This window comes from Babylonia areolata, chromosome 30 (assembly GCF_041734735.1).
Source record: "Babylonia areolata isolate BAREFJ2019XMU chromosome 30, ASM4173473v1, whole genome shotgun sequence".
Classification (NCBI taxonomy): domain Eukaryota; kingdom Metazoa; phylum Mollusca; class Gastropoda; order Neogastropoda; family Buccinidae; genus Babylonia; species Babylonia areolata.
In genome coordinates this window covers 2336411-2350443 of record NC_134905.1, presented here as the reverse complement: position 1 = coordinate 2350443, position 14033 = coordinate 2336411, and the positions used below count along the sequence as shown (strand labels likewise).

The following is a 14033-nucleotide window of genomic DNA, read 5'->3' as shown; positions in this document are numbered from 1 at the left end:
TAATCATCAGAAAATAGTTTAAAGACGTACATCAAGTGATGCAGTTACGCTCATAACACTAAGTCAAACAATGTTGAAACTCAAAGAGCCTTACGTCAATCAGTTTACGTTCGTTTTACGCGACTGCTTTTTGGTTTCAGGTGAGTGGCGTCCCCTGACAACAATGGCGGTGGAGTGAAAGGAAAGACATGTCAACAAACGTCATCTTCATTCGTCTTCGCTGTCCTGCACAAATAACCCTCAGTTTAATCCATTAAAATGCCTATTTTCGCTAAATGTATAGACAGAACAAATTCCACAGAAAGTGTTCGAAAACTACCTTAACAAAAGAGTGTAAATATATGTGAACCTTTTCAAAACGAAAGTTAGTGCGTTTCTCTTTTCGTCATTGCAGAAGACTTGGTAAAAGACGCAATGTCACAAACTCTAAACCGCGGAGATCACATCACGATAGACTGCGAGATTGTCTTACCTCGTGACTTTGTGCGTGAGTGGTTAGTTCTGACAACCAAACAACAATGGACGGCTGAGGTGAAGAAATGTGACAAGCTGTTCAGCAGACTAGGATCAGACTGTTGTTGCTGTTCGCTACCAGCGCCATACAGTGAAGGCGTGTCAGCTCCTCTAGAAACAGACACGCGCGTCGTCGCAGACGGGGGAGGGGGACAAAAGACCTACGTCAGTGTGAAATTTATTGGTGTACCTTTACATGCTCATGGGGGGACAGTCCACCTGACTGTTCTGGACATTAAAGGGGGAAACACAAATCCTGAAAGCACACAACAGTCAGAAACAGTTCTGGACATTAAAGGGGGAGACACAAATCCTGAAAGCACACAACAGTCAACAGTTCTGGACATTACTAAAAGGGGAATCACCATTAATCCTGAACCCACAGAACAATCTGAAACCCCCAGCACACCTAAAAGGGCTGCTTCTGGATGCGTCATTTCCCCTGAACCCACCTGTCAAAATGTCAGTCAAAGAGCTGGGACCGCAGAGGAGTCTGCAGGAAACTGCGACAGCATTGCCACTGAAAATTCAGACTGCTCTGTGGCCAGTGAGGATCATCGCAGGGTCTCCTTCTCAGAGGGTCCTCAGGCAGTTGCTGGTGACTCGCTGCAAAGATTAACAACAGGTGCAAAAACTTTCTGATGGCTAGATTTATAGATTGTCTATAAAAGAAATACAAAAACTTTCTGATGGCTAGATTTATAAAGAAATACAAAAACTTTCTGATGGCTAGATTTATAGATTGTCTATAAAAGAAATACAAAAACTTTCTGAAGGCTAGATTTATAGATTGTCTATAAAAGAAATACAAAAACTTTCTGATGGCTAGATTTATAGATCATGTATATAGAAGGAAAACAACAATGTAATATAAATGTGTAGCACATTCTATATTATCTTTATAAGAATGTTTGTGTGTGGCACATTATTCTTTATCATCATGAGTGTGTTTGTGTGTGTCACTCTGTGTATGGTGATATATATGTGTGTCACTTTGTGACTGTGGATGTGTCTGAGTGTCTGTGTGTGTCTGTTGTGTAGATGGCATCATTGGAGAGACTGCCATCCAAGGAGGCCACCCAAGAGGAGATGCTTCAAAGCGGAAGAGAGGTAACACGCGTACAGATTTGCATGACGCTGTTGCAGGTTCAGGTAACTGCATTCGTAGCATGGGTCATTAGTTATTCAGCGCATTATACTGTACATTATTATACACCAATACACAACTGACACAGGTATTTTTTCACTCAATGAATTGTACTAGTCATTGTCATGCACTGATATACAATCGGCACAGGTAATTTGTCATTCAATACAATTGTACTCTATGATTATCATATGCACTGATACACAAATCATCACAGGTAATTTGTCACTCAGTAAATTGTATTGTACATTATCAAGTACCAATATTCAATTTGCATCATCCAGTGCATTCTACTGTATACCATCATATACCAATACACAATCAGCAAGGTGATTTGTCATTCAGTACATTATACTGTTCATTATTATGTACCAGTGCATGATTGGCACAGGTGATTTGCCACTCAGTAAATTGTACTGTGCATTATCATATACCAATATACAATCAGCACAAGTAATTTGTCACTCAATGCATTGTGTTGTACATTATCATATAACCAATAACAATTGGCACAAGTAAATTGACCTTCGCAATAGCCAAGTGGTTAAAGCATTGGACTTTCAATCTGAGGGTCCCAGGTTCGAATCACATTGACGGCACCTGGTGGGTAAAGGGTGGAGATTTTTACGATTTCCCAGGTCAACACATACGCAGACCTGCTAGTGCCTGAACCCCCTTCGTGTGTATATGCAAGCAGAAGATCAAATACGCACGTTAAAGATCCTGTAATCCATCTCAGCGTTTGGTGGGTTATGGAAACAAGAACACACCCAGCATGCACACCCCCGAAAGCGGAGTATGGCTGCCTACATGGCGGGGTAAAAACAGTCATACACATAAAAGCCCAATCGTGTGCATACGAGTGAACGTGGGAGTTGGAGCCCACAAACGCAGAAGAAGAAGAAGAAGGCACAAGTAATTTATCACTATGCATTTTACTGTACTATCATTATACTGATACACAATCAGTGCAAGTAATTTGTCACTCAGTACATTGTACTCTACATTATCATATACCAATACACAATGTGAACATGTAAGACGAGCATGAACACATGACACATTCTCTTCTTCTTCTTCTTCTGCGTTCATGGGCTGCAACTCCCACGTTCACTCATATATACGCGAGTGGGCTTTTACGTGTATGACCGTTTTTATCCCGCCATGTAGGCAGCCATACTCCGTTTTCGGGGCTGTGCATGCTGGGTATGTTCTTGTTTCCATAACCCACCGAACGCTGACGTGGATTACAGGATCTTTAACGTGCGTATTTGATCTTCTGCTTGCGTATACACACGAAGGGGGTTTGGGCACTGGCAGGTCTGCACATATGTTGACCTGGGAGATTGTAAAAATCTCCACCCTTTACCCACCAGGCGCCATCACCGTGATTCAAACCCAGGACCCTGAGATTGAAAGTCCAACGTTTTAACCATTCACTTTTGTTTTTCAGCCCAGCCTGCCAGCATCAATGCTGCAGAAGATCGACAAATAGTTAAGAGTGGTAACCCTCTCCATTCACAAAGTACAGAAGATCGACCTCAGAACTCACACCACCCTTACAGACTCAGGGGCAAGAAACTCTCCTTTGCTAAATTTGGATCAGACTTCGACGTGGGCGAAGCAGACGATGAAGATGGCCACTCTCCTGTCGCAGCGCCCTCTGTCAAGAAACCTCGCCCGGCAAGGCATCGCTGCAAGAAAAACAGTGGTCTGACATTGATAATGGAAAACAATAGTCGGCAAGGAACAGAAAACCAACGCAAAAACCATCTTGAAATAGACGCTGACGCAGGGAAAGGAACGGTGAAGAATTTGTCGGAATCTGCCACACCAGAGAGCCGTCCCTCGTCAGCAGAGAGAGAGCGGCAACCTGCTGAACAGTCACCCAGAGCACCTGCTGAACAGTCGCCCAGAGCACCTGCTGAACAGTCACCCAGAGCACCTGCTGAACAGTCACCCAGAGCACCTGCTGAACAGTCACCCAGAGCACCTGCTGAACAGTCACCCAGAGCACTTGCTGAACAGTCGCCCAGAGCACTTGCTGAACAGTCGCCCAGAGCACCTGCTGAACAGGAGCCCAGAGCACCTGCTGAACAGGAGCCCACAAAGAAGAAGAGACTGAAGATTGCTGTGGCCGGCCTACCCACCTTCGCCCGCCGTCCCCACAACAGATCAAAGAGAGCAGAGTGCCGGTACTGCCGGCGGCGCTTCTGCGACCACACAGGGGTGAGGGCGCACGTGCGGAAGTTCCACGCCGGCGAGGAGGGCGCGGGGGAGTACCTGCGCCACCTGGGGGCGCTTTGCCTCACCAGGTGCGACCTGTGCCAGCAGGTGTGTCGCGACCGGTTCCAGCTTCACCTGCACCAGGACAAGGCGCACTTCAAGGTCAGGAAGGGATATGGGGGGGGGGCGGGGGCTGGGGGTTGTGGGGGGAAGGGGAGTATCAGTATCAGTAGCTCAAGGAGGCGTCACTGCTTTCGGACAAATCCATATACGCTACACCACATCTGCCAAGCAGATGCCTGACCAGCAGCATAACCCAACGCGCTTAGTCAGGCCTTGAGAAAAAAAAAAGGGGGGTGGGGTGGGGGGTAAGGAGAGGGGAGGGGGATGGGGTAAGGGGAGGCTGTCTTCACTTTTTTGCTTCTCTTTTTTTTTTTTTTTTTTTTCCCCCAACGGCATGATTTTTTTTTTGATTTTTTAAATCTGATTACAGACTGGAAATTGTTGAATTTTAATTTATATGAACAGAATATATATATATATATATATATATATATATATATATATATGAGAGAGAGATCTATATCTATATCTACATCAAGATAGATGGATAGCTATAACATTATGTGATCATGTAAGAGATGAACAGATATTGTGCTGGAATTGAGGGTGGTTTTACATTTGTGGCTCTGAACCGTGAAACAAACAAACAAAAGATGGTCCTTGGAATGGTGTGTGTCAGTGTTTTGTGTGTGTGTTGTATGTGTGCATGTGTGTATGTGTGTGGTGTGAGTGTGTGTGTTTGTGTGTGTGTGGTGTGTGTGTGTTGTATATATATGTATGTGTCTGTGTGGTGCATGTGTGTATGTGTGTGGTGTGTGTGTGTGTGTGGTGTGTGTGTGGTGTGTGTGTTGTATATATATGTATGTGTGTGTGTGGTGCATGTGTGTATGTGTGTGGTGTGAGTGTGTGTGTGGTGTATGTGTGTTGTATATATGTATGTGTCTGTGTGGTGCATGTGTGTGTGGTGTGAGTGTGTGTGTGGTGTGTGTGTGGTGTATATATGTCTGTGTGTGTGTGTGGTGCATGTGTGTGGTGTGTGTGGTGTGTGTGTGTGTGTGTGTGTTTGAGTGAGCACATGTCTGTGTGTGTACGCTTGTGAATAGTGTGTGTCTGTGTGTGGTGTGAGTGTGTGTGTTGTATATATATGTATGTGTCTGTGTGGTGCATGTGTGTGTGTGTGAGTGTGTGTGTGTGTGTTGTATATATATGTATGTGTCTGTGTGGTGCATGTGTGTATGTGTGTGGTGAGAGTGTGTGTGTTTGTGTGTGTTGTGTATATATATGTATGTGTGTGGTGTATGTGTTGTATATATGTCTGTGTGTGTGTGTGGTGCATGTGTGTATGTGTGTGGTGTGAGTGTGTGTGTTTGTGTGTGTGTGGTGTGTGTGTGGTGTATATATGTCTGTGTGTGTGTGTGGTGCATGTGTGTATGTGTGTGGTGTGTGTGTGTATGTGTCAATGTGTGTGTTTGAGTGAGCACATGTCTGTGTGTGTACGCTTGTGAATAGTGTGTGTCTGTGTCTGTGTATATGTGTGTGTTATATCTGTACACAATTTGATACGAAAGCTGTCTTACAAGCACATTCACGCAGAGCATAGATAAGATTAAAGTAAGAAGCTTTTATTTGAGAATATATGTTTATTACTCTTGTTTAATCAAGTAAACCGCATGTGTGGGGTGGGTGGGGGGGGGGTGCGGGTGTGTGCTGATTATCTGGTTGTGGTTTTCCGCAATTTATCTCTATTCTTATCTTATCTGTCTGTTATAATCAATGTGCAATATAGTAGGCTATGCTTATAATTATATTCAAAATAATGTTTCTTAATTCTTTCTGTTTTTACGTTAAGAATACCAGTTATTAGCTGCAGTGTGTGGATGTATGTATGAAACAGTGTATGTGATATATTTTTTTTTTTTACATTTGTGTCTTCGTAATATTCGTAAAAGCTGTTGTTGACTTTTACATTTATGTTCCCCATGTTGTTTACTTGTCTATGTTGTGATAATGCACCTGACCAAATTTCTCCAGTTGGAGATAATAAAGTTATTCTTATTCTTATTCTTATTCTTAAGGTGATGAAAAGTGAATTGATTGTCTTGTGTTCAGACCGGAGACATGCGGTGTGACCGCTGTGACAAGACGTTTGTCAACACCATCCTGCTGAAGCAGCACGTCAGGTCCGTTCACCTTGTTCAGGGTCAAGGTCACCCCTGTTCCATCTGCAATGCCAGGTAATAACTGATACATTTAAGGTCACACTTGTTCCGTGTACTGTGCCAGGTAATTACTGATACATCAAGGTCACACCTGTGCTCCACCAGGTAATAACTGATACATCAAGGTCACAACTGTTCCGTGTGTTCTGCCTGGTAATAACTGATACATCAAGGTCACACCTGTTCCATGTGGGATGCTAGGTAATAACTGATACATCAAGGTCACACCTGTTCCGTGTACTGTGCCAGGTAATATCTAATACATCAAAGTCACACCTTTTCCGTGTGGGATGCTAGGTATTAACTGATACATCAAGGTCACACCTGTTCCTTTTGCTCTGCCAGGTAATAACTGATACATCAAGGTCACACCTGTTCCGTGTGCTGTGAAAGGTAATTACTGATTCTTTAAGATCACAACTGTTCCACGTGTTCGGCCAGGTAATATCTGATACATCAAAGTCACACCTGTTCCGTGTGGGATGCTAGGTAATAACTGATACATCAAGGTCACACCTGTTCCGTGGGCTCGTGCAGGTGATAACTGACACACTGATCATGATCATACTGAGGGAATCGTTTTTCTGAAGCTACTACTGGTGTACATTGAAGAGAGGACAGGGCTGACATTCGCTGAGACACAATCACTCACACATGATCGCCCAGAATGGAGAAGGCTGGTGCACGAGTCAACATCGCGGTGCCCCGACAGTTCCTTACGGAGAAAAGGGACCAAGGGCAAGGCTCTGTTCGTGTATTAACTGAAGGATAGACTCAGTTGTCGACGGGCGCAATAGCCGAATGGTTAAAGCGTTGGACTTTCAATCTGAGGGTCCCGGGTTCGAATCACGATGACGGCGCCTGGTGGGAAAAGGGTGGAGATTTTTACAATCTCCCAGGTCAACATATGTGCAGACCTGCCAGTGCCTGAACCCCCTTCGAGTGTATACGTAAGCAGAAGATCAAATACGCACGTTAAAGATCTTGTAATCCATGTCAGAGTTCGGTGGGTTATGGAAACAAGAACATACCCAGCATGCACACCCCCGAAAGCGGAGTATGGCTGCCTACATGGCGGGTTAAAAAACGGTCATACACGTAAAAGCCCACTCGCGTGTATACGAGTGAACGTGGGAGTTGTAGCCCACGAACGCAGAAGAAACAAGAGAGGCAAGGCCTTCAAGACTTACTTGTGATACACTTTTTAAAAAATCCAAGCTTTTTATGTATTGAGTATAATTTCAAAATGTAATGTTTAAGATGAGAAAGATCAGTTTAAAACAAATTAACTCCCCTAGCATTAATTACAGAGTAATTTCCCTTTTTTACTATGTGCACCAAAACGTTTGCAAAATAAATAAAACTTCCATGCTTAGCAAAAGAAGTTCCTGTTTGAACAAAAAATGATAATAATGACTGCTTTAGTTGTTGGGTCAGAATATCAGATCAAAGTGCCAAGTTTAGAGAATACAAAAAATATAAATATAACAGTAAATGCAGTTTGCATATAATTAGGCTTCATTCTTTATTTTTTTGTGCCCATCCCAGAGGTGCAATATTGTTTTAAACAAGATGACTGGAAAGAACTGAATTTTTCCTATTTTTATGCCAAATTTGGTGTCAACTGACAAAGTAGTTGCAGAGAAAATGTCAATGTTAAAGTTTACCACGGACACACACACACACACACACACACACACACACACACACACACACACACACACACTTTGTTTACACAAGTGAGTCAAAAAAAAGAAGAAACTTAGTTGTCGTACTCAAGTCTCCATCAGTTAATGCACTTCTTGAGCTTGATGTTGCTTCAATCCTGTATTCTCTGTCAGTTTTTTTATTCAGTTTTCAGTAGCTCAAGGAGGTGTCCCTGCGTTTGGACAAATCCATATACGCTGCAGCACATCTGCCAAGCAGATGGCTTACCAGCAGCGTAACCCAACGCGCTTAGTCAGGCCTTGAGGGAAAAAAAAAAGGGGGGGTGGTGTGAATAAATAATAGATAAATACATAAAAAAAATAAATACTACCACTACTAATATGTATTATTAATCGTAATATATATACACACGAAGGGTGTTAAGGCGCAAGCAGATCTGCACATTTGTATATTGTATTTGTATTTCTTTTTATCACAACAGATTTCTCTGTGTGAAATTCGGGCTGCTCTCCCCAGGGAGAGCGCATCGCTACACTACAGCGCCACCCATTTTTTGTATTTTTTCCTGTGTGCAGTATTATTTGTTTTTCCTATCCAAGTGGATTTTTCTACAGAATTTTTGCCAGGGACAACCCTTTTGTTGCCGTGGGTTCTTTTACGTGCGCTAAGTGCATGCTGCACGCGGGACCTCCGTTTATCATCGTCCCATCCGAACGACTAGCGTCCAGACCACCACTCAAGGTCTGGCAGAGGGGGAGAAAATACTGGTGAATGTGGGATTCGAACCAGCGCGCTCAGATGTTTTCGCTTGCTAGGCGGACGCTTTACCTCTAGGCCACCGCTCTGCTCATCATTTATTCATCATTCATTCATTCAGGAGGAAGGTGGCAGAATGGTTAAGACGCTCAGCTGCCAATACAGAGAGTCCGTGAGGGTGTGGGTTCGATTCCCGCTCTCGCCCTTTCTCCTAAGGTTGACTGGAAAATCAAACTGAGCGTCTAGTCTTTCGGATGAGACGATAAACCGAGGTCCCGTGTGCAGCACGCACTTGGCGCACTGAAAAAGAACCCATGGCAACGAGAGTGTTGTCCTCTGGCGAAATTACGTAAAATGAAATCCCCTTTCATAGGTACACAAATATGTAAGCATGCACTCAAGGCCTGACTAAGCGCGTTGGGTTATGCTGCTGGTCAGGCATCTGCTCAACAGATGTGGTGTAGCGTGTATGGGTTTGTCCGAACGCAGTGACGCCTCCTTGAGAAAGTGAAACTGAAACTGAAACTCATTCATTCAGGTCACTCAGTGCTGCTGCTCCACAGGTTCAAGTGGGCATCCACCCTGAAGACCCACATCACCGAAGTCCACAAGGGAACCAGAGACCTTGCCTGCAACGTGTGCGGAAAGACCTTCCACCGCCGGGCCCAGCTCAACCGACACGCCGTCATCCACGGGCCGGAAGACGCCAAGCTGGCCTGCCACACGTGCGGGCGGAAGTTCTGGTATCCTAGCAACCTGCAGCGCCACCTGTCGGCGGTGCACGGGCAGCGGCAGAAGGAGGAGGGGGCGTGGCACTGCGCGTACTGCGGGAAGGGGTTCCGTCGCCGAGAGGGCTGGACCAACCACGTGGAGAAGGTTCACTTCTCGTTGTATCCCCATCGCTGCGCGGTCTGCGGTGCCGGCTTCATCCGCCGCGCTCTGCTGGAGAAACACCTGTCCTCAAAGCACGGGCAGGAGCTGGGCTGCATCGGGGTAAAAATGATAGATTAATGATGGAAGTTCGTCCTTGTACAGCGCTGTAATGCAAGCAGAAGCAAGCTCTAAGCGGTTTACTTCTTCTTCTTCTGCGTTCACTCGTATGCACACGAGTGGGCTTTTTACGTGTATGACCGTTTTTACCCCGCCATGTAGGCAGCCATACTCCGTTTTCTGGGGTGTGCATGCTGGGTATGTTCTTGTTTCCATAACCCACCGAACGCTGACATGGATTACAGGATCTTTAACGTGCGTATTTGATCTTCTGCTTGCGTATACACACGAAGGGGGTTCAGGCACTAGCAGGTCTGCACATATGTTGACCTGGGAGATCGGAAAAATCACCACCCTTTACCCACCAGGCGCCGTCACCGTGATTCGAACCCGGGACCCTCAGATTGACAGTCCAACGCTTTAACCACACGGCTATTGCGCCTGTCTAGCGGTTTACAAATTCCTTACTTAAAGTTATGGAATAATCACCTTTCAGTAAAACAGAGATTAAAGTAAGTGTAAAGGTAAATATTAATGATAGTGACTCGTTCTTACATAGCGCTATAATGAATGCAAGCTGAAGCAAGCTTTAAGCGCTTTACAAATTCCTTACTTATAATTATGGAATAATCACCAGTCAGTAAAACAGAGATTAGAATAAATGTAAAGGTAATAAAAAACACATTCATTTGCTCTATAAATGGACAGTTGATAAGACGGACTGGTATATATCCAAAATGCAACATCTCATACATTCCATCATCACACGCACACAAAAACCTAAGTAAACAGCTGAAACAAGATCAATCACAGTAAAAAAAAAAAAAATTAAAAAAAAAAAATTGTCTATGCGTATGTTAAAGGATGCGGCAGCGGCAGTGCGGCGCCGCGGAGTGAGCCGGCAGTACAAGCGGAGCGGCGAGGAGGAGGGGGAGAAGCTGGTGTGTGGGCTGTGCGAGGAGGCGTTCCGCTACAAGGCGGAGCTGGTCCGTCACGTGTTCCACGCCCACCGCGACACCTTCCCCTTCCCCTGCCACCTGTGCTCCCAGGTGTTCGTGGACGCGACCTTCCTCGACCTTCACCTCCGTGCAGCCCATGACCTTCATCCCGACCTTGACCTTGTGGAGGGCGACCTTCCTCCTTCGCAGTCACACAGCGCAGGGCCTCCTCCGGACGGCGCCATGCCAGCAGTCACGAGGACTGACAGCAGCAGTGGTGTGGAGGCAGAAGCCGTGCTGGTGATCGGCGACCAGAGTGAGGTCCTGGGAGCAGAGAGCGGCGACGTCCACTACGTCATCCACATCCCCGGGGATGGACCGGGCGGCGCGCCCCCAACGCCGTCAGACCGTAACGCCATCCTCCAGTTCGTCGTGACCTCTGACCCGTCTGTGCGCGACCCTCACACCTGCGCGGACGGGCGTGTTGAACTTGACCTTGACCTTGACCCCTCCCCGACCGTCGGCATTCTCCAGGGACACGGTGCGTTCCCTGTCTCCGGGGGGCTGCAAGGAAGCGGTGTTCACCCTGACGCGGGTGGCTCGGACGCCGGCGAGGACAGGTGTAAAGAGGGTGGGTCAGCAACGACGCCGCCTCCTCTACTCCAGCTGCCTGCGTGTGGAGAGAGCGGCTGGGCAGAGTGACGCGGGGCCACATGGGACGTCGTTGGTGTCAGCAGAAGCATCGCCCTCCCCCAGACCCCCTGTAGTGACGTCACTGGTGGCAGCACCGCTCATGAACCAGGTGTGTGGAGGACTGTGTGACGTCACTGGTGGCAGCACCGCTCATGAACCAGGTGTGTGGAGGACTGTGTGACGTCAGTGGTGGCAGCACCGCTCATGAACCAGGTGTGTGGAGGACTGTGTGACGTCACTGGTGGCAGCACCGCTCATGAACCAGGCGTGTGGAGGATGTGACGTCACTGGTGGCAGCACCGCTCATGAACCAGGTGTGTGGAGGATGTGACGTCACTGGAGGCAGCATTGTGCATGGACAGTGTGTCCGCAAACGCATGCATGCGAGTTCGTACACACACACACACACACACACACACATACGCGCGTGCGTGCATTGACGCACACGCTCTCATGCATGCATGCATGTACGCACACACATTGATTGGGAAGTATGGTTCTATTTTTCCCTTTGTGTGGGGGTGTTGATTCTGTATAAAGTGCTGCTGTTTTCAACGAAAATTGATTTCTCCACATTGCTTTTTATTTTTTCATTATTAAAGGGATTACTTACACTATGTGGATTACTTCTTTTTGTGTGTGTGTGTGTCGCAGTCCCAGTGTCGGCATTCCACAGGGAACTATCGATGTTAGGTCGCCTGGAGCCCACACAAGAGAGGAGACCCTGCATTGCTTCCGAGTCACTTCGGTGACGTTCAGTGGTTCCTGTTCTGATTCAGCAATGTACTAAGGACGCTACCTACTAAGCCCCCAACCGACGACAATAATCGCATCGTCGCACAGCCAGACTGAGTGTGCATCTCCCCTAGAGTGAGACTGCCACTACACCCACCCCCTGGTGCTAACCCGCTAACCAGGTCCGAGAGATACAGACACTTGCAGTGCTGTTCAGGAAATATGTCAGCACACCCTAAGGCCCGTCGCCCACGGGGCGTCAGCGTCGGCCGCGCATCAATTTTTGATGCCTCGCCATGTAGGCAGCCATACTCCGTTTTGGGGGGTGTGCATGCTGGCAATGTTCTTGTTTCCATAACCCACCGAACGCCGACATGGGTTACACTGGGGATCTTTAACGTGCGTATTTGATCTTCTGCTTGCGTATACACACGAAGGGGGTTTAGGCACTAGCAGGTCTGCACATATGTTGACCTGGGAGATCGGAAAAATCTCCACTCTTTTACCCAACAGGTGTCATTATCGAGATTCGAACAACAACTCTCCTGGGAATCAAACCTGCATCCTATCAGCCATCAGTCAGTGACACTAACCACTTCGCCATGGTGTGTGGAGTACGTGTTTCTTGAGTGCTGGAGAAGTTCCAGCTTCCAACTAACTCCCATTGAGCAAAAAGAACGGAACTCTTCCTTTCTGTTTCTGCTGAAGACAAGTATGTGTGGCATCTAAAGATAAATAGATAAATACGTGGTGGTATCTTTCAGAGTGTTGAAGAGCATTGATATATATACGGACTTGCACATGCCTCCAATGGCTTCACATCTAGAGGTTTTCATCATTTTCTGGCGATGGGTGGAAAAAGACAGAGGCAACAAAGGAAGGAAAATTATCCTTCATCATCGACGGGAGCAATAGCCGAGTGGTTAAAGCGTTGGACTTTCAATCTGAAGGTCCCGGGTTCGAATCACGGTGACGGCGCCTGGTGGGTAAATGGTGGAGATTTTTACGAACTCCCAGGTCAACATATGTGCAGACCTGCTTAGCGCCTGAACCCCCTTCGTGTGTATACGCAAGCAGAAGATAAGTACGCACGTTAAAGATCCTGTAATCCATGTCAGCGTTCGGTGGGTTATGGAAACAAGAATATACCCAGCATGCACACCCCCGAAAGCGGAGTATGGCTGCCTACATGGCGGGTTAAAAACGGTCATACACGTAAAAGCCCACTCGCGTATATACGAGTGAACGTGAGTGGGAGTTGCAGCCCACGAACGCAGAAGAAGAAGAAGAAGATCCTCCATCATCATCAATATGAACAAAACAGTCTCAAAGACTGTGGCCTTTCATGCCCTGCTCCCATGGTGACCTCAGTTTCGATACCCCGCCACTTCCGTGCTTGGGGTGAGTCCTGTCAATGTCTTCAGTGTCAGCAGATTCATGGGGGGGGTGGGGGGGCTGTTGTTTGAGGGACGTGGTGGCAGTCTCTACTCTGGCAGGGACGCTCACTCAGTCTGGCTCCACGACAAAGCCATTATTTTCGTTAGTAGGGGGTTTAGTAGGTGGTGACCTAAGTACGTTGAATCAGAACAGGCACCACTGAACACCACCGAAGCGACTCAGCAGCAGTGCAGGGTCTCCTCTGGTGTGTGGCCTCCTGACGATCTAATATCGATGGTTCCCTGCGGACTGCCGACGCTGGAACTGTGACGGACGAACCCGGGTGTGGCCGTGTATGGGGGAATCTAAATGAGCGGCGTGGGAGTAATGCCACTGAAACGGTGCAGATGATGGAGCAGAAAAAAAAAAAAAAAAAAAAAAAAAACGGAAGGAAAATTAGGGAAGCTGGGTGAGGGATGGAAAGGGAAAGAAGAGAAGGCAAAAAAAAAAAAAAAAAAAAAAAAAAAAGGACGTTATTGGAGTTCAGTCTGAACCATTCAACGGGAGTTCACTCTCTACTGTAGGTGGCTCCATTGCAATGAGAAATCATTTACAGCTTCGTCTTTTGTGAAGGACTAAGACTCTCAAAGTAGGAGGCAAGATTTCACTGGCTCTTAGTGCTGCAGCCTGGGGGGGGCTAGTTGGCGT

The 14033-nt window shown here is 46.8% G+C and overlaps 1 protein-coding gene across 2 annotated transcripts; it reads left to right on the top strand.

Annotated features, from left to right (window-relative positions):
- The first annotated feature begins 170 nt into the window (after positions 1–170).
- LOC143275321 (uncharacterized) lies at positions 171–11812 on the top strand. Of its 2 annotated transcripts, XR_013053421.1 has the most exons (7): positions 171–1138; positions 1555–1665; positions 3114–4048; positions 6059–6183; positions 9156–9585; positions 10446–11374; positions 11528–11812. XR_013053421.1 is itself a non-coding variant. In XM_076579329.1 (6 exons), the coding sequence occupies exons 1-6, from the start codon at positions 415–417 to the stop codon at positions 11220–11222; spliced, it is 3102 nt and encodes a 1033-aa protein (XP_076435444.1). In that variant the 5' UTR covers positions 171–414; the 3' UTR covers positions 11223–11812. The 2 variants fall into 2 exon arrangements, 1 of the variants encoding a protein (XP_076435444.1); XM_076579329.1 differs by having other exon boundaries at positions 10446–11812.
- Positions 11813–14033: the final 2221 nt, after the last annotated feature.

Excerpts from the sequence above, each read along its gene's own strand:
- LOC143275321 (XM_076579329.1), top strand. The coding sequence starts at position 415 with ATGTCACAAACTCTAAACCGCGGAGATCACATCACGATAGACTGCGAG. Across the intron at positions 1,666-3,113 it reads TGACGCTGTTGCAGGTTCAG|CCCAGCCTGCCAGCATCAAT; the intron begins GTAACTGCATTC and ends TTTGTTTTTCAG. Across the intron at positions 6,184-9,155 it reads TGTTCCATCTGCAATGCCAG|GTTCAAGTGGGCATCCACCC; the intron begins GTAATAACTGAT and ends GCTGCTCCACAG.